General features: G+C 52.7%; 1 protein-coding gene across 3 annotated transcripts in view; it reads left to right on the top strand.

Annotated features, from left to right (window-relative positions):
• Nucleotides 1–27,615, top strand: part of col7a1 (collagen, type VII, alpha 1) — a 404,499-nt gene that overhangs the window by 286,229 nt on the left and 90,655 nt on the right. For all 3 annotated transcript variants that reach the window (XM_072473023.1, XM_072473021.1, XM_072473022.1), the window contains exons 73-81: nucleotides 1,186–1,221; nucleotides 3,278–3,313; nucleotides 6,066–6,113; nucleotides 8,628–8,663; nucleotides 17,034–17,144; nucleotides 19,211–19,420; nucleotides 21,175–21,210; nucleotides 21,876–21,920; nucleotides 24,684–24,752. In XM_072473023.1, coding sequence (XP_072329124.1) covers nucleotides 1,186–1,221; nucleotides 3,278–3,313; nucleotides 6,066–6,113; nucleotides 8,628–8,663; nucleotides 17,034–17,144; nucleotides 19,211–19,420; nucleotides 21,175–21,210; nucleotides 21,876–21,920; nucleotides 24,684–24,752 — 627 coding nt within the window. The remainder of the gene's footprint in view (nucleotides 1–1,185; nucleotides 1,222–3,277; nucleotides 3,314–6,065; nucleotides 6,114–8,627; nucleotides 8,664–17,033; nucleotides 17,145–19,210; nucleotides 19,421–21,174; nucleotides 21,211–21,875; nucleotides 21,921–24,683; nucleotides 24,753–27,615) is intronic.

A 27,615-nucleotide genomic window follows, 5' to 3' on the forward strand; every position in this document is an offset into this window, starting at 1 on the left:
AGAGATCAAAAGTACACCTGTCTGGCTTCAGCTCCAACACTGAAAACGAAACTAAAACACACCCTGCAGCAAACAGCCTAGAACGAAAGTAAAAAGCTGACAGACAGCCCAGCTCCACCCACACTCTGACATCACTGATAAACACCCATTTCTTAAGGGTACATTTCTTAAAGGTACTCTCACATGACAATATCATTACAGTACCTACCCTGGTAGGTTGGCGATGACCTTGCGCAGTCTGTTACACAAGGTACATCTCATCTTTCTGGATCAGGGTGCTTCACCCTGAGGAATCACATTGGTCTACAGCAGAAAGTTATGTTGCATAATATCATATTGATCTTGAACAGGAATTGCATTGATCTGGAACAAAGCACTATACTTCTCACAGTTCTACAACACCACAGTGTTCTGCAAGGTGTCCTGTGTTGCTTTTAAACAAAAACAAAGTTGCTTCTCTCAGATTGCTGGGAAGATTTGGGTGAAATGTTGCAACTAGGGATGTCTGTCCAGTGTTTTGGATTTTGATTCATTTGAATTTGGGTTTATTGCCACATGTACCAAAGTACAGTGAAAAGTATTGTTCTGTGAACAGTCCAGACAGATCATTCCATACATGAAAAAACATAGGACGTACGATAGATACACAACGTAAATACATAGACACAGACATCGGGTGAAACGTACGGAGTGTAGTGCTACTCGGTAGAGAAGATGAGTGGAGAGATCAGTTCAGTCCGTAACGGGGCATTTAGGTGTCCGGTAACAGCGGGGAAGAAGCTGTTTTTGAACCTGTTGGTGCGTGTTCTCAGACTTTTGTATCTCCTGCCCGATGGTAAAAAGAGTCATCATCCACAGAGGATTGTGACCTCGGTCTGAGCTCAGGGGTTCATGAGATTGTGTCTCACCCCAGGATCTAAGTGGGTGCATAACCTGGTAGAACTGAGGGAGCGCCACACTGTCAGAGGTGCCTTGCGTCGGAAGAGATGCCAAACTGATCTTTGTTGAAGGAAAACATTAATGAGCAAAAAGACGAAGTGACGTTCCCAAAACCCATCGGCTTCTTTCTCAGGAAGCTGATTCTGAACCATTGCCGGGTCCGAGTCATAATGCGTGAACGCCAGAAAGTAGCTGACACATGAATATCATTCCGCTTAAATTAACGGATTTGCTTATTTTCTACAGGGAATTCCCGGTATCCCAGGAGCGACAGGTCAACGTGTAAGTTATTTACATTCTCTTCTCATAGCTGACATGTCAAATCCTGCCATCTAAGTGTTATGGGCGAGGTGTTTTCAGAACCCCAAAATGTATCATGGAGTTCAGCCAACCTCCCCCTTTAATGTATTTGTTGCTTTTCCGAGCACACGGCTTGTTCTCCAGGTGTGGGATTACAATTATGGACACGTGGGTTTTTAAACACAAAACAATGTTTATTCTCTGATTTAAACTTAACCCTTTTAAATAAACATTGGATCACTTAACACCCCTCACTTCAAAGATAACCCCGAACATAATACAACACTAAATAATCCTTCAGTTATTCCTTTCAGCATCCAAGAGACTTAACACCTTTAAACAGAAACACATCAGGTTAAAGGCATTACTTTTATGAGTTTAAATCACCCAAATGATCCTGTATCAAGTGAAGAGCACGGGTGGAATTTTTCACTCCATGGACAGAGTGTTGGCTGAGGGGAGACAACGGGCGAGTCACTCCCAGAGTCTCCGGCACTCTGTGCACAGAAAATCTGGGGGCGTGGTTTTCCCATCACACTGGTAGCCGGGGCTTAATAGAGCCGGCAATGTCAGCTACACGGGGGGAGGGGGGGGGGGGCTGATTTTTAAAGGGCGCTGTGATAAATACTGCCCCACCCCACGGATGCAGGGAAACCCCCACCTCCACAAGCACCGGGGCAATCTCTCACCAAGGCCAGCTACCCCAACGCATAACGGACCCCCCCCCCCTCCACATCCCAAATGGATCTCCCCAGAGGGCTCGCCAGTGCCACTCCGAGGTTGGCACTGTCACGTCAGCAAGTGGAGGAATTCTTAATGCGGGTGGAACACATGGCGGGGAAGCACTTGCAGTGAATGTACATTTATTAAAACGATTTAAATAAGGTTCCCGTCCAGTTACGTCATGGGTGAGGGGCGGGGGAAATCGGAGAACGAGAGCTTGCCGGCGAGGTTCCTGTTTCACCAATCTCGCGGGAGTTTCCACTGGTGTCACCGTTTTTTTGCCCATGGCGAGTGCCAGCAGAAAATCATTGCCCATGTCTGAGGTGAGGATATTGAGCTTATTTGCAGTTTATTACCAACATTGCTCAGTTGGCAACACCCTCGCCTCTGTATCAGATGTTGGAGTTCAAGCCCTGCACCACGACCTCAGCTCATAATTGAGGCCGATAATTTGTTGCAGGACAACCAGAGGAGCACTCTGTGTGATGGGATGCTTCTAATGCGGCATTTTCACACACCGAGGCACTGTTTGCATCCAGGTCGATGAATATCCGTCAGCTCAGACCGTCAAAAAAAACACACATGATTCATCTCAATGTTGCATGTGAAATGTTAACTGAGTTTGTCTATTGAAGCCAGAGAGCGCGATCTAACCAAATTGGAACACAGTCCCATGACGAGCGCGTTTAGCATGGGCAAGCCTGGCACCTTGGCGCTGCCGGCCTGGCACCCTGAGTGCCCCTGCCAGCTGGCAGTGCCAGCTGCGCACCTTGGCAGTGTCGAGCTGGCACCCTGCCCAGAGGGAAAGCACCTGGAGGCCTCTGACCCCCTGGGTGACCCCCACAAGTGCCGTTCAGTCTGGTCTCCGTTTATGGGGACCAGTACTGAAAGGCGCTCGCCCTAGGTCTCCGAGGCGAAGGGGATAGATCCCAATGTCTTGGGTATTGATATCGATCCAGGGAGTGCATGTTAAAGTGAGACTAGTCTTGCGCTCTAATAGCAGATTTTCAGAAAACTGTTCCTGCCCACAATGAGTGGGATTCAGATTGCAACGTTTCGCGAGATCACGCCATTTCGGTTGCAACACAGCCAGTAGATGGCGCCCATAGTTACTGAATGTGCAATTATTGGATATGAAGTCCTTTGGGATCTCCTGGGAGATAGGGTGACAGCCTATCTGATCAACAACGGCTTGGTTCATTTGGCAGCATCGCTATTGTCAAGGATGAGGTCAAGGGGCCACCTTGAACCACACTGATCTCATGTATCAAATTCACTGGATAATGTCACTCATGTACATATCTTCTACCTGTAGGGAGAGAAAGGAGACACGGGTTCTAAAGGTCATAAAGTAAGTACGTAAATCTTTTGAGAGGTATGTATGTTTATGTGTCAAATACGGACTGGGTCTATCAACATCTGTAAAGTGAGAAGATGGGTTGCCATACTGGGTTTGGAGTCATCGTCATTTCAGAAGCTTTGAAGATTGGTGTACATGAGCCAATTTCTACTATAGACATTATGAGTGCGTAATCCAGATTTACACTTGTTACAATCCCAGCTGATGTTACTACCGGATAGTCAGCTCCCAGAGTGGAACTCAGGCTCGACGGACCATATCTTATTTTTTGTTCAGAGACCTAAATGAACAGGGTCACAGGGGTGCCGGTTAACGTCTGACAAAAGAATAAAACATTTATTCAACAAGAAATGATTAATACACATCACCCAATACTCCTTCACCCCAATTCTATCTTCATAGATGTGGACAGATTTTTAAGGATAACGCAAGTTACAAAATATTTAAAATTCTGATTTTCTGGGTGAGTGCACAGTCCCTGTAGACCAATAGGCCAACTGTGGTCAGACACACCCCACACTGAAACCAAGTGGCAGGCGCCACCAAATACACCTGTGGATTTCTCATTCAATTCCCCCAGAGGTTTATATCACTGAATCAGCTGGTCCCACTGGAACCTTGGCTTCCACACAAGTGTTTCCAAATTCCACTCTCGAAAAGACAAGCCTTAGAATCTTCTGCCACACAACACTTTCACTCAGATGCCTCCACCAGGGATCTGCTTCCAGGGTTTCAATCTCTCCTTTCAGTATTCCTCTCCCTTCAATTGCCACGTGCACCCAAGTTTCCACACAATCTCTCAGGTGCCCAGCCAAGCCAATAGGACACCACTGCTTCACAGATTGTATTTAGGTATCACCAACCTTAGACTTGCTTCAGACGTCTGGCCTCTCATTAGCCAACTTCTCCAGGTCTGTGCCTTTCAGTTCTGTCTTTAACTGGGTGCCTCAATCTCTACCCCTGTCTTTAATTTCAGTGAACAGTACCACGCTCAATTTCCAGTTCCTTTGTCCCTTTGACCTCAGTCTTCTTGGGACTTCTCTTTACATTCCCTGGTTTCTAAAACTATCTGTTCTTCAGCTTTAGGGACTTGCTTTCTGCACCTTATTCCATTTTCCTGCCTCTCAGCCGGCAGTTTCTGTGGGAGCTGCTTTCTTGCCAGGTGCCTGGTCCCAATGAGACACAAGTGCTTACTCTTCAGTGTGGGCCCCAGGTTGCGAAGCAATGTCATACACGCTCTAATCACAATGCAGGCACAGTTCGAAATTAAAGCAAATCTCACAGACATGCAGGCACCTTTGTTTAACATGAATCTGACTAAAGTTTAAACCCTTTCTTACGCACAACTACAGAAACACAAAATTAAACTCACGCAAAGCCATACCTTGTTTTTAGTATCCAAAAGTACAAAAAGGTTACTTAAAGCTATCTCTATTTCCTGACACACCACACTGCAGTACTGAGGGAGTGCTACACTAACATAAGCACCATCTTGCGTGAAGTGTTAAACTAAGGCCCTATCAGTCCTTTCCAGTGGATGTGAACAATCCCATGGGCATGAATTCACAGAAGCAAGAAGTGCAGAGGATACTGGAAGTCTGCAGAGGGATTTGGATAGGCTAAGTGAATGGACTAGGGTCTGGCAGATGGAATACAATGTTGACAAATGTGAGGTTATCCATTTTGGTAGGAATAACAGCAAAAGGGATTATTATTTAAATGATAAAATATTAAAACATGCTGCTGTGCAGAGAGACCTGGGTGTGCTTGTGCATGAGTCGCAAAAAGTTGGTTTTCAGGTGCAACAGGTGATTAAGAAGAGGGATGGAGTTTAAGACTAGGGGGGTTCTGCTGCAATTGTATAAGGTGTTAGTGAGGCCACACCTGGAGTATTGTGTTCAGTTTTGGTCTCCTTACTTGAGAAAGGACGTACTGGCACTGGAGGGTGTGCAGAGGAGATTCACTAGGTTAATCCCAGAGCTGAAGGGGTTGGATTACGAGGAGAGGTTGAGTAGACTGGGACTGTACTCGTTGGAATTTAGAAGGATGAGGGGGGATCTTATAGAAACATATAAGATTATGAAGGGAATAGATAGGATAGATGCGGGCAGGTTGTTTCCACTGGCGGGTGAAAGCAGAACTAGGGGGCATAGCCTCAAAATAAGGGGAAGTAGATTTAGGACTGAGTGTAGGAGGAACGTCTTCACCCAAAGGGTTGTGAATCTATGGAATTCCTTGCCCAGTGAAGCAGTAGAGGCTCCTTCATTAAATGTTTTTAAGATAAAGATAGATAGTTTTTTGAAGAATAAAGGGATTAAGGGTTATGGTGTTCGGGCCGGAAAGTGGAGCTGAGTCCACAAAAGATCAGCCATGATCTCATTGAATGGTGGAGCAGGCTCGAGGGGCCAGATGGCCTACTCCTGCTCCTAGTTCTTATGTTCTTATGTTCTAAGAGCTGGGCAGTTGTCCCCGGTGTCCTGGCCAATATTCATCTCAAATAAAAGTAGCAGAAAAGTATTTCAAAATTCAAATAGATTTGCGTAAGAATAGATCATCGCATTGCTGTTTGTCAGAGCTTGCTGCCCACAATTTAACTGCTGGGTTTCCTACAATGCAACAGTAAATACACCACAAAGGTACTCGTGCTGAAAATCCTTCAGAGGCTAGAATGCAGTTTTGTGAATTATTTTTTGATCTTGGTCAGACATTGTCAAGAATGTCCCCGTTGTTTGATTTGTGACAGGGCGAAGATGGTTTTAATGGTCAGCCTGGAAAACCCGGGACAACGGTTGTAAGTACAAAACATTTTTTGAGTTCCCCCCCCCCCCCCACCTCATTCTTAGGTTAATGTCACAGGCAAAATATGGGAAATCGGCCAACTAGCCACAGTGGTGGTGTGTTACAGTTCAGTCAGGGAGTCCGTGCTGCTGCGGCAACACGCAGTTTTTAACATGTATGTTATTGTCTGGAGCTGTGAATGGTGTTGGCAGAGGCCCAAATGTTGTTTCCATCAAGTGACTGACCAGGAATCTCTCCAGCTCTTTCCGCTTGCCATTGCCGTATGTTGCAAAGATTTACAAGTTGATACTCAACGGTTTGGCCGCTTAATGAACGCACTTTACTTGACTATCAAGTCTTGGGTGGGACTCAAACCCAGAGTTTCAGGGGCAGGGAAGCTAACCCCATACAAAGGATACACGCAGCCGTGGCCGCTAGAACCCTCCCTGCACACAGTCACTCTCAGAATATCAGCCTTAGTGAGACAATCCCCACTCCTAAGGATCAGGCGGTGCCTCCAGGCCCTGCAGGTGAACCGCACCCCATTGGTATCACAAGGTATGCATTTGCACCTGTGATGGGACCATCTTTTCCAGAGGAGCAAAGCCTGTCTGGGATCGGGTAGCCCTCCAACTGGCCGCTCCCTCGGGAGTCCCTGCCTCTACTTTACGTGCTGCATCATGTGTGTGAGGTGCTGACCAGAGGGTGACCCAGGAGCCTGATCACTAACATTACCCACCCAGGTGACAGTCTCTGCGGTGGTGATGGTGTAGATGACAGCAGTGCCGAGTCGCCGGTGCCTTCCTCGAAGGTCTGCTCGGGGGGGTTCTGAGGGTCTGGATTTGAAGGGGCTGCGACCCCAGATAACCCAACCTCGTCTGATGGGGACCTGGAAGACAAATGACAAGGGGTGGGCTGTTGGGAAGGACATGGCTTTGGGAGATGAAAGACACTTAAGATAGGGACATCTGGATGAAGTTGCATTGGAATCTCACTTCTTCAGCCCGTGCCAAACTCCCAAGTCATCCACACCTCGCTCTCGGCCTGCCCCTTTCTTCAAAGTGGGTGTGGACCCCTAGGTCGAACATGCCCCTGCCCATCTTCTGACGCTCCCTTCGATTCTGGTCCGCTTTATCCTTGGGGACATAGAAAGGACATAGTGAGATGCCGGCACGCCAGTTTTATGTGGGGGTTTCTAGCTGGTGGCATATGTGGGCAAGGTGCCTGGCCAAAGAGAGTAGGGAATGTGCGGGGGGGTTCCTGGTGGGATGGCGGTTTCTGAGGGTCATGCTGGTAGTTGGAGTGTTACTGGCATATAAAGGATTGGAGGAGATGTCAGTGGTCAAGAACGAGGGAGATGTCAGTGGTCAAGAATGAGAGTGATGCCAGGGTCACACAGGTGGTTACTCACCTGAGCTACTCGAAGGAGGTCGTTCATCTTCTTCCTGTATTGCATGCTGGTCCTCTTGGCGAGGCTGCCAGCATCTGCCACCTCATCCCACGCTTTATTCATGACAGCTGGCTGGTGCCTCCGCCCCACCCTGGGGTAGAGGGTGTCCCTCCCTCCCCTCAATGGCGTCCACCATCCTGCGGATGCCCACATCCAGGAATCGTGCAGCAGGTCTTTTAGCAGCTCTCCTCTCGGCTCGAAAGAGAGTCTGGAGTGAGTGGAGCGCTTAAAAGCTGCCCCAGCTTGTCAGCCTGTCAATGTGATGCCTGACCCCAGCGAATCGCATGGCCGGGGAGCTGGGACACGGACGGGAGTCACCTGGACAGTGTGCTGGTCCATTTGCACAGATGGAATCCCGCCTCTTATTGGCAGCGTGAAAATGTTCTGATTCTCTGCTGACGGGAGCACTTAGACTCTGGAACTCTGCACCCCCCCCCCCCCCCCAGCCTCCCGCAGCACGGTTTGTGGTGGCACAGCCAGCCCGCCGTGGGCCTGCAGTGGGATAGTGCTGCCCCGCCGATGTCAACGGAGCTGTCTCCCGTTGTTCGCACTCTCTTCGTCGGCGGGACCGGAAGATACCGCTCGCGGGAATGCCTGGAAAATCCCGTCCACAGTGAGGATCTATCCCCTGCTCGGCGGTGGGTAGATTAGCCAGCTCCATGATGGCACAGTTTATGTGGAGTTGGGCTGGAGCATTTATATCGGTAAAGATCTTTGGGCCAAATGGCCTGTTTCTATGCTGCGAATTTTTAGAATCAATTTCCCATCAAAGATTGTTAGTCAAATCGTTCACAGAATCCCAATGGCAGATGGACACGTATTCTCTCAATAAATACCCAAGATTATCCTCCTCAGGTACTGAGTGGCTCACGCGTCGCTCTCAGATCATTCTATTTCACAAAAATGGTCAAGGGCGGTGACCCAAAAAGAATTACTCGAAGGACGACACGGAGAACCAGTTAGTAAGGGGTCGACATCCCGTCTCTCGTCTCCTGCACCCGTCTCATGTACGTCCACAATAAAGCTGTTACCATTACTCCTTTAAGGAACATTAATTCAATTCATTTCTGTTTGCAGAATGTTGAAGACGCTCTCACAACACTCGGTCTTAAGGTAAACTGAGGCAAATTAACCTTCTGATTTAATGAGAAGAAACCCCTCCACCATGTTGATCAATCACTTGTGCCAACTTCTTTTTCCGCGTATCTTGCTTCAATGATTTTCTCATCTTCCATTGCTTCATTTTCCACTTTCCCTCCCTCTTACTTCAAGGCTGCCCTCTTCAATGCATTTTATAGCACTATTTTTTGTCATGTATTTATTTTTCTCTTATTAAGTGTTTCTCCCTCTTTCAGATTAATAGAGCTCATAAATTGTCATGGAGTTAAAATGTTTTGAGTGGTTTATGTTTTAATGTTTCGCATACACCTGTGAAGGCTGGTAGTGGAGGGAGGGGAGGGACTGGTGAACGGGAGATTATTTTTTATGCATCTCGCAGCTATACATAGAATCCCTCCAGTGCAGAAGGAGGCCATTCGGCCCATCGAGTAACCCCGCGCATTGATCATGGCCAATCCACCTAACCCGCATATCTTTGGACACTAAGGGGCAATTAATTTATCATGGCCAATTCACCTAACCTGCATTTCATTGACTGAGGGAGGAAACCGGAGCACTCGGAGGAAACCCACGCAGACACGGGGAGAATGTGCAAACTCCGCACAGACAGCCACCCGAGGCTGGAATCGAATCAGTCTCCATGGCGCTGTGAGGCAGCAGTGCTAAACTACTGTGCCACCGTGCCGCCCATTCAAAAGTTATCGTTGAAGGACTGGCGCACATGCGTTGCTATGGGAGGGAATACGCTTACGACAAAGACCAGGGGCGAAATTCTCCATTATCGGCGGAAAGTCCGCCGATCGGCGCACAAAACGGCCAAATCCCACTTGCGTCACGTCATAAAAATGGGACGATAGTCTCCGGCCCGAAATGGGCTAGCAGCGACGTAACGGGATCCGCGCCTGCGCAGTGGTTCACGCCGTGCAGCGTCATACGCGCTGCACGGCGTGACGGCTCATAAGGCCGCGCAGCTCCCCCCCAACCGGCCGGAACACCCGACCGCAACACCCGACTGGATGGCTGGCCGTCGCTCAGCCCCGAGATTCGAGTCACGCGATGTGGAGGCGCTCCTGGACGCGGTGGAGCAGAGGAGAGACGCCCTGTATCCCGGGCACGGCCGCAGAGTTGCCCCACGCCACAGCCGGCGTCTGTGGAGGGAAGTGGCAGAGGCCGTCACCGCTGTGGCCCTGACACCACGGACAGGCACCCAGTGCCACAAGAAGGTGAACAACCTCGTCAGAGCAGGCAGGGTGAGCCTCCCCATATCCCCCCCTCCCCATATCCCCCCTCCCCCATATCCCCCATATCCCCCCTCCCCCATATCCCCCCTCCCCACATCCCCCCTCCCCATATCCCCCCTCCCCCATATCCCCCCTCCCCCATATCCCACCTCCCCCATATCCCCCCCTCCCCCATATCCCCCCTCCCCATATCCCCCATAACCCCCCCTCCCCCATATCCCCCTCCCCCATATCCCCCATATCCCCCCTCCCCCATATCCACCCTCCCCCATATCCCCCCTCCCCCATATCCCCCCTCCCCCATATCCCCCATATCCCCCCCTCCCCCATATCCCCCCTCCCCCATATCCCCCATATCCCCCCTCCCCCATATCCCCCCTCCCCCATACCCCCATATCCCCCCTCCCCCATATCCCCCCTCCCCCATATCCCCCATATCCCCCCTCCCCATATCCCCCCTCCCCCATATCCCCCATATCCCCCCTCCCCCATATCCCCCCTCCCCAATATCCCCCCTCCCCCATATCCCCCCTCCCCCCATATCCCCCCTCCCCCATATCCCCCCTCCCCCCTCCCCCATATCCCCCCCTCCCCCATATCCCCAAGTGAATCCAACCCTAACCTTAACCTCTGCAATGCACGCGCAACCGATGGCGTGCATTCATATACCTGCCTAACACTGTTGCCTTTTACCCCTGCCACCACCCCCCCCCCCCCCCCCACAGGAGAAGCGCGCACACAACAATAGGGAGCATGTGAGGACTGGAGGAGGCCCGCTGATGAGAGGCCACTGACCGTACACGAGGAAAGGGCCCTGGAACTGGCTGGCGGACCTGAGGACCGGGAGGTTGCTGATGCAGAGGTCGGGGGCCCACCAGCAATGAGCCACCGACAGCCCGTCCCCATATCCCCCCTCCCCTATATCCCCCTCCCCCGTATCACCTGATCACTGCCTGATGTTTAACCATGCATGTTTCATTGTGTATCGCAGGACCAAACGTCCAGGCACCCATCCCTGCAGATGCAGACCGCCCGCAGGATGCCGCTCGGAGGCCACGGGAGACGGAGAGACCCGGACCCTCCAGCATGCGACGCCCGCAGGATGCCCCTCGCACACCACGGGAGACGGAGAGACCCGGACCCTCCAGCATGCGGCGCCCGCAGGATGCCCCTCGGAGACCACGGGAGACGGAGAGACCCGGACCCTCCAGCATGCGACGCCCGCAGGATGCCCCTCGCACACCACGGGAGACGGAGAGACCTGGACCCTCCAGAATGCGACGCCCGCAGGATGCCCCTCGGAGACCACGGGAGACGGAGAGACCCGGACCCTCCAGCATGCGACGCCCGCAGGATGCCCCTCGGAGACCACGGGAGACGGAGAGACCCGGACCCTCCAGCATGCGACGCCCGCAGGATGCCCCTCGCACACCACGGGAGACGGAGAGACCTGGAGCAACAGGGAGACGACACCCCCGTCACGTGCGGGAGCGACCACCCAGCGATGAGGGGGGCAGCCACAGGCCCCCGTCACATCCGAGCCAGGGCACCACTACCCAGGACACCACTACCCAGGACACCACTATCCAGGACACCCCTACCCGGGACAGCACTACCCAGGACACCCCTACCCGGGACAGCACTACCCGGGACAGCACTACCCAGGACACCCCTACCCGGGACACCCCTACCCGGGAAGACGAAATACCGGACAGTGACTCAGAGTGGATGGGTGGAGACGAACCCCCACCCCAAAGTGCCATGGAGTCAGAGTGGGACGAAGAGCACGACACAACGCCACTGCTGTCACCAACACCCTCCACCATCGCAGAAACACTCACCACGGTTGGGCACTTTAGTGATGAGGCGTCTGGTACACTCACTGGTGCGCACAACACAGCCGTCCCGGTACAGCAGGTGGAGGTAGGAGCAGCAGAGGGACCGGGCGGTCGGAGTGCAGCCCAGGCCAAGCGAACATCTGCCGCCCAGATGGATCCCGGGTTCCTGCAGTTACCACACCCACACATAGATCCGATGCAACCACCGACCCGGAGACGAGCGAAGAGGGTGACGGGTGGCTTGCGGCGGCTGCGGTCGCAGGTGGAGGAGTCCACCCGCGTCCAGGAGCTGGGAGTGGTCCCGGTCATGCGTGCCACCCAGGCTGACACCGCACGGGTGGCGTCCGCGGTGGAGGCAATGGATGCGACGGTGTCAGACATGGGGAACGGTTTGCGAGGCCTGGGGCCTTCCGTGCAGGCGGCGTCTGTGGCCCAGGAAATGGCTGCCCTCTCACAGGAGGCCATGAGCCAGTGCCAGCGCCAGATGGCAGAGGCGCTCAACGCCATAGCCCAGTCTCAGCAGGCCATGGCCCAGTCTCAGCAGGCCATAGCCCAGTCTCTGCAGGCCATGGCCCAGTCTCTGCAGGCCATGGCCCAGTCTCAGCAGGCCATGGCCCAGTCTCAGCAGGCCATCGCTGAGGGCATCGGCGCCAGTGGCCATGTGCGAGCCGGCGTCGCACTGTCACAGACAGGGTTTGACAACACCCTGGGCTCCATGGCTGCAAACCTGCAGACCCCTGTCGATACCAGCACGGGCTTCCAGGACTGGCAGCGCCAGATGTCGGGGGGGCGTCGGATGGCCAGTCCGTTCGCATCCCCCACCCATGTAGAGGCCTGGGGGCCATCGGGTACCCCGAGGGAGGAGGAGGTGGTGTGGTCCGTCCCGGCTCCCTCTGTAGGGGAGGTCCCGGTACACCACGACACCTCGGGCTCCCCCCCTTCCGTCCCAGGTGCATCGGGTGGGCAACGGGCAGGACAGGCTGGCAGCTCGCCATCCCAGTCACCCGGGCCGCAGCCTGGCCCATCTAGGCCAGGACGCCCCAGGAAACGGCCGCCAAAGGGATCCAGTGTCAGAGGGCAGGAATCACAGGAGTCCACCTCCAGTTCTGCTGTACCGTCTGGGGAACCACGTAGACGTAGTCAAAGGGCCCGTAAGGCCAAACAATTAGACACTGAGTAAGTTGGTACGGGTGCAGGGCACAGATGAGTTTTAGGGGCTAGGGCACGTGCATGAACTCCTTTGGTTATTAAAGTCAATGTTACACCTACCGAAGCTGCCTTTGTGCTCTGTCCAAAGTGTGCGGGCGTGTCATGTACGTTGAGCGCAAGTGTGTGTGTGAGGGGTGGTCTTACCTCAGCCCCAGGTGAGTCTGCCCCCTTCCCCCTGGGCCGCCATCAACATCCCCCGGGCAGAGGACGGGACCGTGCGCTGCAGTGTCACAGCCGCATGCAGGGATGGTCCGGGTGGATGGTGGTACTGTGGCCATGGGTCAGACATAGTCCAACGATGTAGAGCCAGGAGCTCATCGCAGGGCGGGTTGTCATCATCCTCCATGGCCTGCGATAGACACGTGTCCACCCGCAACTGGGTGAGCCCGGCCCGTTATGCCGCCGGTGGATCGGCAATGGGGGGGGGGGGGCGGGGTGGTGTGCATGCGGGTGGGGTGTGTGGGGTTGGGGAGGGGGGTGAGGGTGCTGGGTGGGTGGATGGGTGGGGGGTGTGGGTGGTCGGCTGTTGCCATGGTGTGCGGTCTGTGGCCATACTACCCGATTCCCACGCCCATCTAGTCAGTGAAGCGGGCGGCTATCAGTCTGTCCCGTGCCCGCTGGGCCAGCCGGTAACAGTGGACAGCCACCCGCCTGTGTCTACCCCGTCTGCCCTGACCATTGCCCCCATCCCCCTCATCTGGGGAGGACTGTGCCTCTTCCTGCTGCTCCTCCACTCCGCCCTCCTCTGCCTGCGGCACATCGCCCCTCTGCTGGGCTATGTTGTGCAGGACGCAGCACACCACAATGATGCGGCCGACCCTATCTGACCGATACTGGAGGGTGCCCCCAGAGAGGTCCAGGCACCTGAAACGCATCTTCAGCACGCCAAAGCGCCTCTCGATCACTCCCCTTGTCGCTACATGGGCATCATTGTAGCGGTTCTCCGCCTCATTGCGTGGCCTCCGTATAGGCGTCATCAGCCACGATCGCAATGGGTAGCCCCTGTCGCCCAGCAACCAGCCCCTCAGCCGGGGATGGCGTCCCTCGTACATGCCGGGGATAGATGACCGCGACAACACGAATGAGTCGTGTACACTGCCTGGGTGACGGGCGCAGACGTGCAGGATCATCATGCGGTGGTCGCAGACCACCTGTACGTTCATCGAATAGGTCCCCTTCCTATTAGTGAACACGGCCCTGTTATCTGCAGGTGGCCGCACGGCGACGTGCATCCCATCGATCGCGCCCTGGACCATGGGGAACCCGGCCACGGCAGAGAAGCCCACGGCCCGGGCATCTTGGCTGGCCCGGTCCACGGGTAAGCGATGTAGCGGTGCGCCATGGCATAAAGGGCACCTGTCACTGCCCGGATGCACCGGTGCACCGATGTCTGCGATATGCCGGACAGGTCCCCACTCGGTGCCTGGAATGACCCCGTTGCATAAAAGTTCAGGGCCACCGTAACCTTGACGGACACGGGGAGAGGGTGTCCCCCGCCAGTGCCACGCGGTGACAGGTGTGCCAGCAGGTGGCAGATGTGTGCCACGGTTTCCCGGCTCATCCGGAGTCTCCTCCTGCATTCCCGGTCCGTAAGGTCCTGGTATGACTGGCGGGGCCGGTACACACGGGGCGCCCTCGGGTGCCTCCGTTGCCGTGGGGCCGCGACGTCCTCCTCCCCCTCCTCGTCCTGTCGGTCAGGTGTCCCTCCAGCCTGGGCGGCTGCCGCCTGCCCCTCTGCGGCAGCCTGCGCCGCCTCTCTGGCACGCTCCTCCTCCTCCTCCTCCTCATCCAGGGCAACATAGACATGAGCGGCTGCCACCACGGCGGCCAACATCGCTGGATGATCTGAAAACATGACGGCCTGGTGGGGGGGAGGGGAACGACGACATGTCATCATTGCCCATATCCCCTCCTCCCCCCAGCCAGGTGGCATGGACCGCATGGGTCCAACTGTTGGAGGCTGGCACCTGGCCAGGTGGACCAACTCATTTGCCCTCCCATCACCCTCCTCGGCACGGACCCCCTCCCCAACCTCCACCCCAGCACGGGACCCCCCCCCCCCCAACCTCCACCCCAGCACGGACCCCCTCCAACCCCCAACCTCCACCCCGGCACAGACCCCCTCCAACCCCCAACCTCCACCCCGGCACGGACCCCCTCCAACCCCCAACCTCCACCCCGGCACGGACCCCCTCCAACCCCCAACCTCCACCCCAGCACGGACCCCCCCCAACCTCCACCCCGGCACGGACCCCCTCCAACCCCCAACCTCCACCCCGGCACGGACCCCCTCCAACCCCCAACCTCCACCCCGGCACGGACCCCCTCCCCAACCTCCACCCCGGCACGGACCCCCTCCCCAACCTCCACCCCAGCACGGACCCCCCCCCCCAACCTCCACCCCGGCACGGACCCCCTCCAACCCCCAACCTCCACCCCAGCACGGACCCCCTCCCCAACCTCCACCCCAGCACGGACCCCCCCCCCAACCTCCACTCCGGCACGGACCCCCTCCAACCCCCAACCTCCACCCCAGCACGGACCCCCTCCAACCCCCAACCTCCACCCCAGCACGGACCCCCTCCCCAACCTCCACCCCAGCACGGACCCCCCCCCAACCTCCACCCCGGCACGGACCCCCTCCAACCCCCAACCTCCACCCCAGCACGGACCCCCCCCCCCAACCTCCACCCCGGCACGGACCCCCTCCAACCCCCAACCTCCACCCCAGCACGGACCCCCTCCACAACCTCCACCCCAGCACGGACTCCCCCCCCAACCTCCACCCCGGCACGGACCCCCTCCAACCCCCAACCTCCACCCCAGCACGGACCCCCTCCCGGCACTCCCCCGGAGCCCAGCCTGCTCTAACCACCCCCCCCCCCCCCCCCGCCGCACACACACACACACACAAGCCGAGACACACCTCTCCTCACGCAATCAGTCTGCGGCCACGCCATTTCCTGCCCAGAGCCAACCCCCCAGGCCGTCACTCACCTCCTCGCTGGTCGGCGTGAGCCTGGAGCACCGGGTCACGCCGATGAAAAGGAGGTTTGATTCACGTCGACGTGAACGGTCATCACGTCGACGGGACTTCGGCCCATCCGGAAGGGAGAATATCGGCAGGCCGAAAATCGGCTGCTTTGCGCAGACCCGTGACATTCTCCGCGGCAGCGGCGCCATTAACGCCCCGCCGACTTTTCTCCCTTCGGAGACTTCGGCGGGGGCGGGGGCGGGATTCACGGCGGCCAACGGCCATTCTCCGACCCGGCGGGGGGTCGAAGAATGACGCCCCAGGTACATAGAAATGCCGTAAGAAGTCTGGAGAAGGCGACGGCTATTTGTCCCAATTTCATTAAAAATCCTGATCGTGCTGATCATTACCTTGAAAGATCATTTAAATCTATTGCCGATCAAACCTTGGAATTGTGAGGAATGCTTCACTGATTCTCAATCTGCCTCCCCCACCCCACCCCCCAACCCTATTCCCGCTTTTCCCACAGGTCTAACCCAACTCTGTTGTTAAAGACTTCCAAATAAGCTGTTTCCTGTGGAACTTTTTCCACCTTTCACTTGGATTAAGTGATATTTTACATCATTATTAGTTCCAATTCCGGTTCACGGTGAACTAAACTCTGTGAATATTTGGGGACGTATTTTGAATGGAGTTGGCTACACTTGGTGTTAACGTCTTAGCACTTGTCCCACTTCCTTGGACAACTGGTCCTACAAATAGATTTTAGTTGTGAAGAGATGAACCTGACATTATGAAATCTTGATTTTTAATATAATACAGACTTTGGAAAATAGACTTGTGATGTGTAATGGGGATTAGCAGACAGTCAAAAGTCCCCAAGTCTTACACTCGCAGAGGAGGGCACAAATGAAGATGGCAATAGTACAAATAACCAAAACGATAATGCTATTCTCATGCCTCCAGTTTGTCCCGTTTGAATATTTTTCTGGGCAATCAATGTGCTGAGTAATTGACGTTCTGCTCTCTGTGTCGAGGGTGACGAAGACAACCAACGATGGACGCATCAATCATTTCTGTTTTCTCGTTTGAAACTCTTCAGATTTCGATCCTGCAGGAGATGGTGAAGAACCACGATCGTCCCCAAGTCCCCTCAGCTTCAGAGAAGGGGGTGAAAGGAGATCAGGGTGAAAGAGGCCAACAGGGGACACAGGTAACATGAGATTTCACAATTTTTAGTGTGTATGGGCGATGCAGAGGCCCAAATGGATCCAGTGCCTGAACCCTGTTGTCGAGGTCATTCCACCTGTAAGGTGCATAGTTGCGAGCTTCAGAGGAGAATATCCATGCTGATAATAGGCAGTGCACTTGACTTACACCACAGAGCTGTGTATTTAGCATGAGATTTTATGGGTGGGATTTCCCCCTCCATCCCCTGCTGCCATTCCCCCACCAAACGCGGTGTGTTTTTTGGCGCCCTATGAGCGGGAATCTCCGGTCTTGTCCGTGCCGGGAGCCGTCGCAAGCCAGAACGGAAAATCCGGCGTCCAGCCAAATCTGCATTCACCTTCAACCGCACTGGAAACCCCAGCTACGAGCCAGGACGGAAATGTTCAACCTTGTCTTTGTCATCATTCATATTCCTATTAATGAAATCTAAATGCATTTGTTCGTAAATAAAGACGGAACTTTCTTTTGTTGTCAAAATCGTTTATCTGATGGTCGTGCCCTTTTGAAAGTTAATGGGATGGATTCTCCGATTTTGAGGCTATGTCCGAAGGAACTGGTTTTACGACGAGAAAATCGGGGAGGCCCCAGCACCGATCCTCCGACCGGTGAGGGGCTAGCAGCCGCGCCAAGTAAAATGCACGGCCTTCCCAATATAAACAGCTGGAGAATTGACGGGTCCCTGGCCACTCAGGCGCACGCCGATGACCCAGCAGTCGGGCCATACAACATGGGTGTCGGCCGCACGCGGACCCAACCTGCCAGATAGTGCCCCCCTAGACACCCCCTGGCCACCATCCACCAGTCCCCCCAGGCCTCGCTGAAGCCCCCCCCCAGGCCAGCAGCACGGCTCCCCGCCCCCACCCCGACTGTGTCGGCGCTGGACACAGTCCGCAGCCGCCGCACCGGGTTCACAGAAACTGAGAGCACGCTTGTCCTGCGCCGTCGGGAACTCGGTCCATCGGGGGCGGAGCATCGGGGAAGTGCCTTCGGGTAACGTCCTGAGGCCATCCCAATGGGTGAGGTGTACGCCCCCGATTCGGTCCCAAACAGGGATTCTCCGCCGATCGCCGATTACGGAATTGGCGTCAGGCAACGGAAAATCCCGCCCAATAACTCTATAACAAAGAACAATAAAGAACAATGAAAAGTATAGCATAGGAACAGGCCCTTCGGCCCTCCAAGCCTGCGCTGACCATGCTGCCCGTCTAACCTAAAATCTTCTACACTTCCGGGGTCCATATACCCCTATTCCCATCCTATTCATGTATTTGTCAAGATGCCCCTTAAACGTCACTATCGTCCCTGCTTCCACGTGAGTTCCAAGCACCCACTACCCTCTGTGTAAAAAAACTTGCCTCGTACATCTCCTCTAAACCTTGCCCCTCTCACCTTAAACCTATGCCCCCTTTTAATTGACCCCTCTACCCTGGGAAAAAGCCGCTGACTATCCACTCTGTCTATGCCCCTCATAATTTTGTAGACCTCTATCAGGTCTCCCCTCAACCTCCTTCGTTCCAGTGAGAACAAACCGAGTTTATTCAACCGCTCCTCATAGCTAATGCCCTCCATACCAGGCAACATCCTGGTAAATCTCTTCTGCACCCTCTCTAAAGCCTCCACATCCTTCTGGCAGTGTGGCGACCAGAATTGAACACTGTACTCCAAGTGTGGCCTAATAATAACGGAGGAATTATTGATAAAACCATAAGACATGGAAGCAGAATTAGGCCACTCGGCCCATCGAGTCTGCTCCGCCATTCAATCATGGATTGCCTTCTCCCCATAACCCCTGATCCACTTATTAATCAAGAGATATAGGAGAATTTTTCGTTTCACAAGGAAAAATTTGGAACAAAACACCACCTCCCTTTTCCTTCCCTTTCAAACTTAATGCAAAATAATGTTGAAGCTAATATTTTTCTTGTGAGCCAGATGTGTTTCTATGTGAGCTGTGGGTGTGAGATGATAAATATCGATTGACCTGCCCCGGACAGTTCGCATGTGTTCTCGGGACGTGTTTCTATTTCTGTCTTGCGTGCCATTTTGCAGGGAACCCAAGGAGTACCCGGCGAAAGAGGATTTAAAGGGGAGCAAGGAAGCCAAGGTTTTCCAGGGCCCCAGGGTCCGCCGGGCCTTGCCGTTTCTGAACGGGGTCCTGAGGGCCCTCCGGGTAAACCAGGCGAACCAGGAAAACCAGGCATCCCAGGACTACCAGGCCGGGCTGGAGATAAAGGAGAAACCGCGCGACCTGGAGAAAGGGTCAGTAAAGAGCCAGCATGTCACACTCTCTCTCTCCCCTCTCCTCCTCTCCCTTCCCCGCAACCTTCTTCCACTTCGCTTGCCCCACTTGTCTCTCTTTCCTTCACCCTCTTTTGTAATTTATTTTCTTTCCCTGTGCCCCCTCCTTTACTGCCCTTTCAGGGAAGGTGCTACCCTCTGGTGGGAGAAACAATGATTCCTCAATTCCGCCACCAAGTCGATGCCATTCTGGTTTTTGCCCCCCCCCCCCCCCCCCCCCCCCCCCCCCGATAAGGTTTTCTTTTTATTATTTCACGGGATGTGGGCATCGCTGAAAGGTCAGCATTTGTTGCCCATCGGTAGCACAGTGGTTAGCACAATTGCTTCACAGCTCCAGAGTCCCAGGTTCGATTCCCGGCTTGGGTCACTGTCTGTGTGGAGTCTGCACGTTCTCCCCGTGTGTGCGTGGGTTTCCTCCGGGTGCTCCAGTTTCCTCCCTCAGTCCAAAGATGTGCAGGTTAGGTGGATTGGCCATGCTAAATTGCCCTTAGTGACCAAAATTACCCTTAGTGTTGGGTGGGGTTACTGGGTTATGGGGATAGGGTGGAAGTGTGGGCTTGGGTGGGGTGCTCTTTCCAAGAGCCGGTGCAGACACGATGGGCCGAATGGCCTCCTTCTGCACTGTAAATTCTATGAAATCTACAATCCCTAATTGGCCTTGTACAGAGTGGCTTGCTCGGCCATTTCAGTGGGGGCGGGGGGGGGGGGGGCGGAGGTGTCAGTTCAGAGGATCTGGAGTCACGTGTAGTCCAGACCAGGTAAGGACGGCAGATTTCCTTCCCTCCAGGACACTAGTGAACCAGCTGGATTTTTACAGCAGTCAACCATGGTTTCATGGTCATCATTAGATTTCTAATCCCGCATGTTTTTATGGAATTCAAAATCCCGCCATCGAACCCAGGTCCCCAGAGCAGTACCCTGGATGACTAATCCAGTGACAAGGCCCACCACCTCCACCAGCTCTCCCTGTTTACTCTATTTGGGCTCCCCCATATTTTAATTTTCATTGAATCTACCTTCATTTACGGTACCAAAATCCGGGCCAATAAAACTGACCAACTTATGATTGGCAGGTAATTCCAAGAAGGCAGGAGAGTTTCTGAGGACAAACGGCCATTCAGCCCATTCAAGCTCTCCCAGCAGAATATTGAGTCCATTATTTCTCTCTCAGAGCATTTGAATTCCAGGGCATTGTCTCGTCTGGCCATCTTGCCAATTCATTCCAGCTATCAGTAACTCTCTCTGCGAGTAAATGCTCCCTATTAACCACTGGCTTCTCCTTGCGTTGGTGAATCTCTCCCTGATGTTCCTGTAAACTGCATAATCTGAATTAACTTTCTCCAACTTTGAGTTTCTCTTGGATCGGGATTGTTAATTCATTTCCATTGTTATTTTTCCGTGTGTGCTCCGAACACGGTTGCACCAGCATTTTATAAACGTCTCCAGTCAAGGAGTGGGCAAGTTTGTCCACAATGCTGTTCCTTAAAACCTTCAACTTGCGTTTTAGTGAGATCTCTTTGTGCAGAATCTTTGCATTTGTTTCCACAATAACCCCATTAACGTGTTTTATTTCTGTTGTGAATAAACATGTCCTGCAGAGAGTGGCCTCAGTGGGATGGACTGGGAGAGCGATTTGGCCACGTTATGTCATGTCTGAATTTCATTTCTGTTTTCCACTACTCTTTGCGACTGTCGATTATGTTTCCTTCTTTCAGGGCGACAAAGGGACACAGGGTGACCGAGGAGACCCTGTAAGTATTAAAGATCTATCCTCCTGGTACAGAGCGTTTACAGTGCTTTGCACTGGGTGACTACTTACAACAATTTGTACGTTCAGCATCAAAAGATCCTGAGGTAGTTTACAGAGAAGGGATCCGTCATCAAGCTGGGAGTGGAAGGGCCACAGCCAAAGATATGGGCTCCAATTCTCAAAGAATAGACAGCAAGCAGGAACTGGGTGAAGAGTTAAGAAAGGTGACGAACAGGTTACCCAAGGGTGCGTAACTTAAAGACATGAATAGAAGCAGGAATAGAGCATTCAGCACCTCGAGGTGGCATTAAATGCTGGAGAGAAATATTAGCAAGACCGAAGGGGTTTGGGGAAGACACTGAGGGTAATGTATGAGAAGGATGAGGTGATGACAGTTCAAAATCCAACATCTTCTTAAATGATCAGCACAATCTTCCGTTCCTTTCTCCCTCATTTACTGACCTAGCTTCCCCTTCGATGCATTTACGTCATTCCCCTCAGCTACTCTCAGTTGCAGCAAGTTCCGCCTTCTCGACACTTTCTTTTAAAATGAGTGAGTTCCTCATTGGATTTATTAGTTGCGTATTTTTGATCCCTAGTTCTGGATGAGGCTCGCTCCAGTTTCTGATTCCAATTCACTAATGATGGTTTATATTCCTGTTCCAGGGGCGAGATGGTCCACAAGGTTTAAGAGGTCTTCCAGGAATTGCGGTAATTATCAGAACTTCTGAACAAAATTAAACATCCAATGTATTTTGTGCTAGTACCAGGAGTATTGCTCACCTGGAGTGTCAATTCATCAGAACCCAAGAATTAGTGGAGCAGGAGAAGATCTTCGGCTCCTCGTTCCTGCGTCAACATTCGATTAGATCATGGTTGATCTGATGGTGGCCTTAACTTCACTTTCCTGCCCCCTGTAATCCTTGACTCTCTCGACAATCTGCCTATCTCAGCCTTGAATACATTCAATGACCCAGCCTCCACTGCTTACTGGGGGAGAGAATTCCAAAGACCAACAATCTTCTGAGAGAGAAAAACTCTGCTCAACTCCATCTTAAATTTTTAAACTGCTTGCCCCGGTTCTGGAACTCACCAAGGCTCCTTGGGCAGCTCCCTCCAAACCCACGATCTTTACCAGCTCATTGGATTGTCTGAGCTCACTGCTCTGTCAAGGACAGCGGATGGGCGTCTCATGAAAAATGAAATGAAATGAAAATCGCTTATTGCCACAAGTGGGCTTCATATGAAGTTACTGTGAAAAGCCCTTAATCGCCACATTCCGGCGCCTGTTCGGGGAGGCTGGTACGGGAATTGAACCCGCGCTGCTGGCCTGCCTTGGTCTGCTCTCAAAGCCAGCTATTTAGCCCTGTGCTAAACCAGCCCCTTGTTCATGTTTCTAGTCCAATCACAGGGCAGGCAGCTCGCGTGCCTCAGCAACGGCAGAGGTCAGCATGGTGCGTGCTTTCCTGCTTTCGGCCCCGCGGTCTATGATGGCCTCCTGAATTGGTGCAGGGATCATAGAATCCCTACAGTGCCGACGGAGGCCAGTCGGCCTATCGGGTCTACATCGACCCTCCGAAATAGCACCGTACCCATTCCCACGCCCCATCCCCGTAACCCCACCTAACCTTTTGGCCACTAAGCGGCGATTTAGCAGTCACCTAACCTGCACATCTTTGGACTGTGGGAGGAAACCGGACGAAATCCACACAGCCACGGGGAGAACGTGCAAACCCCATGTCATGATATGCAAACATGCAACCAATGAACATTCAGAATAGAACACAACCAATGGGCAGTCAGGACACTCAGAGGTGGCATCACCACAAGAGGGCATGAAATAAACACTATAAAAGGGATGAGGCACTCACACCCTGCCTCTTTCCACAGACAGACAGCTAGAGAGTTAGACAGGGTTAATCAGCAGCATCACACCCCAGCATGTGGCTTAGAGCAAGCTGGTTCAGTTAGACTGAGTTACTACAGTTAGATTAGCAGAGAGTCGAACTCGTTTGAGAACTGAGTTAATAGTTCAATAAACACGTTTAATTTCAGAGTCTGGAGCATCCTTTAGTTAAGACTGCATCAAGTAGCAGCCTGTGTTATCCGAAGCAGCATAACACGACACTCCACACAGACAGTCACCCAAGGCCGGAATAGAACTCGGGTCCCTGATGACTGTGAGGCAGCCGTGCTAGCCACTGTGCCGCCGAGACCACTTCCATTAAGTTGACTGCCTCCACAAGTGGTGGGTGTGATGATATGCATAAGGCAAGTTTGCCCATAATGTCATGCACGACCTCCGACTACTAGGTGGCATTGTAAACCCATCATGTGACCCTGTGGTTTGGGAGTTCTGAGTTGGTCGTATTTGCAGTAGTTTCACAATAGCTGTTTAGTGTTAGTTGTTTATCATTTTATTTATCCTAGTTCGTAGAATTTATAGTACAGAAGGAGGCCATTCAGCCCACCAAGTCTGTACCGGCTCTTGGAAAGAGCACCATACTTAACCCCATGATTCCACCCTATCCCCGCAACCCAGTAACCCCAGCTAACCTTTTTTAGAGACTATGGGCAATTTACCATGGACAATCCACCTAACCTGCACATCTTTGGACTGTGGGAGGAAACCGGAGCACCCGGAGGAAACCACGCAGACACGGGGATAACGTGCAGACTCAGCACAGGAGTGACCCAAGCCGGGAATCGAACCTGGGACCCTGGAGGTGTGAATCAACAGTGCTAACCACTGTGCTACCCCTAGTTATCTTACCACGCAGTTGTTCTACAATAAATTATTTAACTTACTTGTTCTGTTGTTCATCATTCGCTTTGGTCAGTCTACAGAACATGACATGGTACCAGGAGTGGTGACCCTGTGGTCTGGGAGTAGGGAATTGGTCGTGCTGGTAGATAGACGTATTTGCAATAGTTCCACAATAGTCGTTTAGTGTTAGTAGTTCTTATTTTAGTTATCCTAGTTATCTTACCACGCAGTTGCTTTACAGCAAATTATTTTAAACTACATGTTCTGTCATTCATCATTCACTTCGGTCAGTCTACAGAACATGACAGCGGGGTCCACTCTGCCGCTAGCCTGGGGCTGCCGAGCCAGTGAAATCACTGGCAGTTGGGGACTCAATTATGTAAATTCGCTGCCTACCTCCATAGCTTTCCTATCCTGCCCCAGGAAAGTTCCCCAGTGCATGAATACACAGGGAGACCCACTGTTTTCCTGGTTTCAACCCTCTTTCCCACCCCCACTCGGGGCAAAGAAGATTCAGCCATTGGAGATCGAAAGTGTTCAATATGTGGGAGTCACCAATGTGTTGGTGATTCTCAGTGGAGTTATGCACCATTAATATGTGTTTCTATTGTGTCTTTTGTATTACAAGTAGAATATTGTTTTCAATAACAAAATCTGATCGCTTCTGTCGCAGTCACCTCATCATATTTCTCTCACCGTTATTTCAGGCCGGAAAACCGGATATAGCTGTTGGCATTCCTGGGGAAAGAGGACTTCCAGGGCTATCGGGAGTAAAGGTCAGTGCCAGACTGATATATCTTCAATTCACAGCGAGGCAGAGAGAGCGAGTGAACATAAGGCTTTATTAGTCATGAACTTGCCTAGCCAGAGTCAGTCGTACAGATGAATGCCGCCTACAAAAGGCGGCCTATATATGCCCCAGTGTGGGCGGAGCCAGAGGTGGAGCCATACCGGGATTACAGTACAGTACCTGGATGCAGTTCATATCACCACTTCCAGGTCATAGGTCACAGGTTATGGTATCATGCATGCATTATGGTGAATAAATTCAGCACACGGCCAAAACAAGACGCATGGTTGGGAATACCTCGGGATCATGGTTGACATATTGGATGTGTTAACTTGGCCGGGTCCTTCCAGGCCTCTTGTGCCAAGACTGAGTGCGTCCTGTAGGTGTTTTGCCTGGGTTGACGTGTAGAAACGGTCTGGCAGACTAAGGCCGCCATATTCACGCGGCGGCCGATGCTTTCGGGTCCTGACAGCAGATCAGCTTTCAGCCAATCACAGACCAATCTATTCAAAGTAGGCCCACCTGTAAAATGGCTTTTGAAATGGCGGAAGGGAGGTTTAAGCAAAATAAAAATTGAAATTCCTCTCAGAACAAGAGAAGTAGAAATGTTTAGAACTTATGTGAAACCAATAGGAAAGAAAGAGACCATTGAGAAGGGAGGACAAATGGAACAAAACTTCTTTTGTTTCCTTTCATCGTATTTTTGAAGTGTTTTTAGGCCTTACATTTTTAATTATATAATTGATCATTTTATTTCTGTAATGTTAGTGTTTGTTTCCTTGGACCTGAGGGAGCAAGGTGCAGCTTTATCAGCTGTGGTATCATGAGTAGTGGTCTGACCTCTCAGCCAGAACATTGTGGGTCCAAGCCCCACTCCAGACAGACCTAATCCCAGTTGGCGCTTCGATGTAGTATTGAAGGACAACTGCACAGTTGCCGATGCCATCTTTCAAATGGGACTTTATATTCCCAAGGATGTGAAAGGCCCCTTGGCATTAATCCCAAGACGATCAGGGGTGTTCTCCCTGATGCCCTGGTCAATATTTATCCCTCACGCAACATTACAGAACCACCTGACCTGGCGGTAGTCGCACTGGTGTTTGTGGGAGCTTGCTGTGCGCAGATTGGCTGCTGCATTTCCTACATTGCGCTGGCAACCACACTTCAGAAGTACTTCTTTGGCTGTGAACTGCCCTGGCAGTCTCGGAGGTTGTGAAGGGTGCTGGAGAAATGCAAGTCCCTTCTTTATTTCAGCCTTGGTCAATCACCATTTTGCCTTTCAGGAAAGGTATCAGTATAAAAAAGGGGTTGAGAGTCTGAGCCGGAATCGAGGTATCCGGCCCATTACCAGTTCCAAGTCGGAAAATCGCCAGCAGTGTTGTCACTGTGTTGTGATCCGGGTTGGCGGGATGTGATGCTAGTCTATGTGTGATGCCAGTTTCTGAGTGACTTCTCTTCCGTCACGACACTGGAGCCGTGACCAGCTCCGCGTGGAAATGCTTGGACCACAGACATATAATAAATATTCTGTTCCCTTCAATGCTATTGGATCCCCCTCTATTTGTCCAGACAAGGTGTGGGATGTTGTGAAGAAATGGGGCTGGAGATTCCCTGGTCCGTTGGTGACAGACTGGCCCAGCGGCAGGGGAAGGCATCAGGGGGAAACCTGAAGTTTCCTACTGTCATGTCATAATGCCAGTGGCAGGGAGGTTGGTGATTGGGCTGCCTGCTTGGTGCGAATTGATCCATTTAAGTGGCCAATTGAGAGACACTTCCTGCCTCTGTGGGACCCTATGCAGGGACCACTCGGTAAACTGGGGAGTGGGTGGCAATGGGTAGGGAGGGGCCCACCACCGCGCACAGACTATCTCATTCCGGGTTCTGCCTGCCTGACCCTACGTCCCCACTGAATCCTACCATGTTTTCAATGGTGCCCAGTCATTGAGGTACCCTCTCTCTGGAATTCAAATCTCAGCAATGGCCACCGTTTGTAGTGGGGCTGATGAGCTGCAGCCCTCTGATTGGGCCAGCAGCTCTTGTCGGCGGGCCGCCACCCTTAATTTGAATGCAGCTGGTGGCCTCTTAATTGACCACCTTTCGCAGTGTGCCGTCCTGGGTCCCACTGGCTACAAGAGGATCACCTCCCAGGTGGTGGGACGTCCAGATAAGCAATAATATTCAGCCCAGGGGGTGACTTTAGAAGCACCATTAAGAATAGTGTACGGATTGGCGTGATGTGTTGAATGGGGCACCAAGCTCTTACACACTGTTGTCCTTCTCATTCTCTGCACCTGTTGAAGATACTGGCTCAAGGGAAGGCCCAGCAGCTCATCCAAGAGGCCAGTTCATGCGGGTTACAATGAAAACCTGATCAGCTATTTGTCCGTGGGTGGCAACACGGCGGAAATCAATCCAGTCCCCTCACCTGATGTCCACACGAGTTCCAGGAGGAGTGACGGGCGAGCGGTCAGAGTGGCATTCTCGGGAGATCCCCCCCCCCCATCGGTTATTCCTACCTATCCCAGCTGAACAACTCAGGAGAAGTTAGAAATCAAGCCATTGTATATCCTAGTTTGTATGTCTCGTTGTCACACTTTCTGGGCCAATAGAGGAAAGAGAGTCCAATTGGTTATTTAAATCGCACCCTCAACTCTACTTCAGTAATCTACCACTCGATTACGAACCACATTATCACCCGGCTATCATTAGTGATACATTAGCTCCAAGAATATAGGAATAACTGGACATTAAAATAACCCAAAGTCTATCTATTAATACAAAGAACAAGGAGCAGGAGGAGGCCATTCAGCCCCTCAAGCCTGCTCCGCCATTCAATACGATCAAGGCTG

Source organism: Scyliorhinus torazame, chromosome 13, assembly GCF_047496885.1.
Source record: "Scyliorhinus torazame isolate Kashiwa2021f chromosome 13, sScyTor2.1, whole genome shotgun sequence".
Taxonomy (NCBI): Eukaryota; Metazoa; Chordata; class Chondrichthyes; order Carcharhiniformes; family Scyliorhinidae; genus Scyliorhinus; species Scyliorhinus torazame.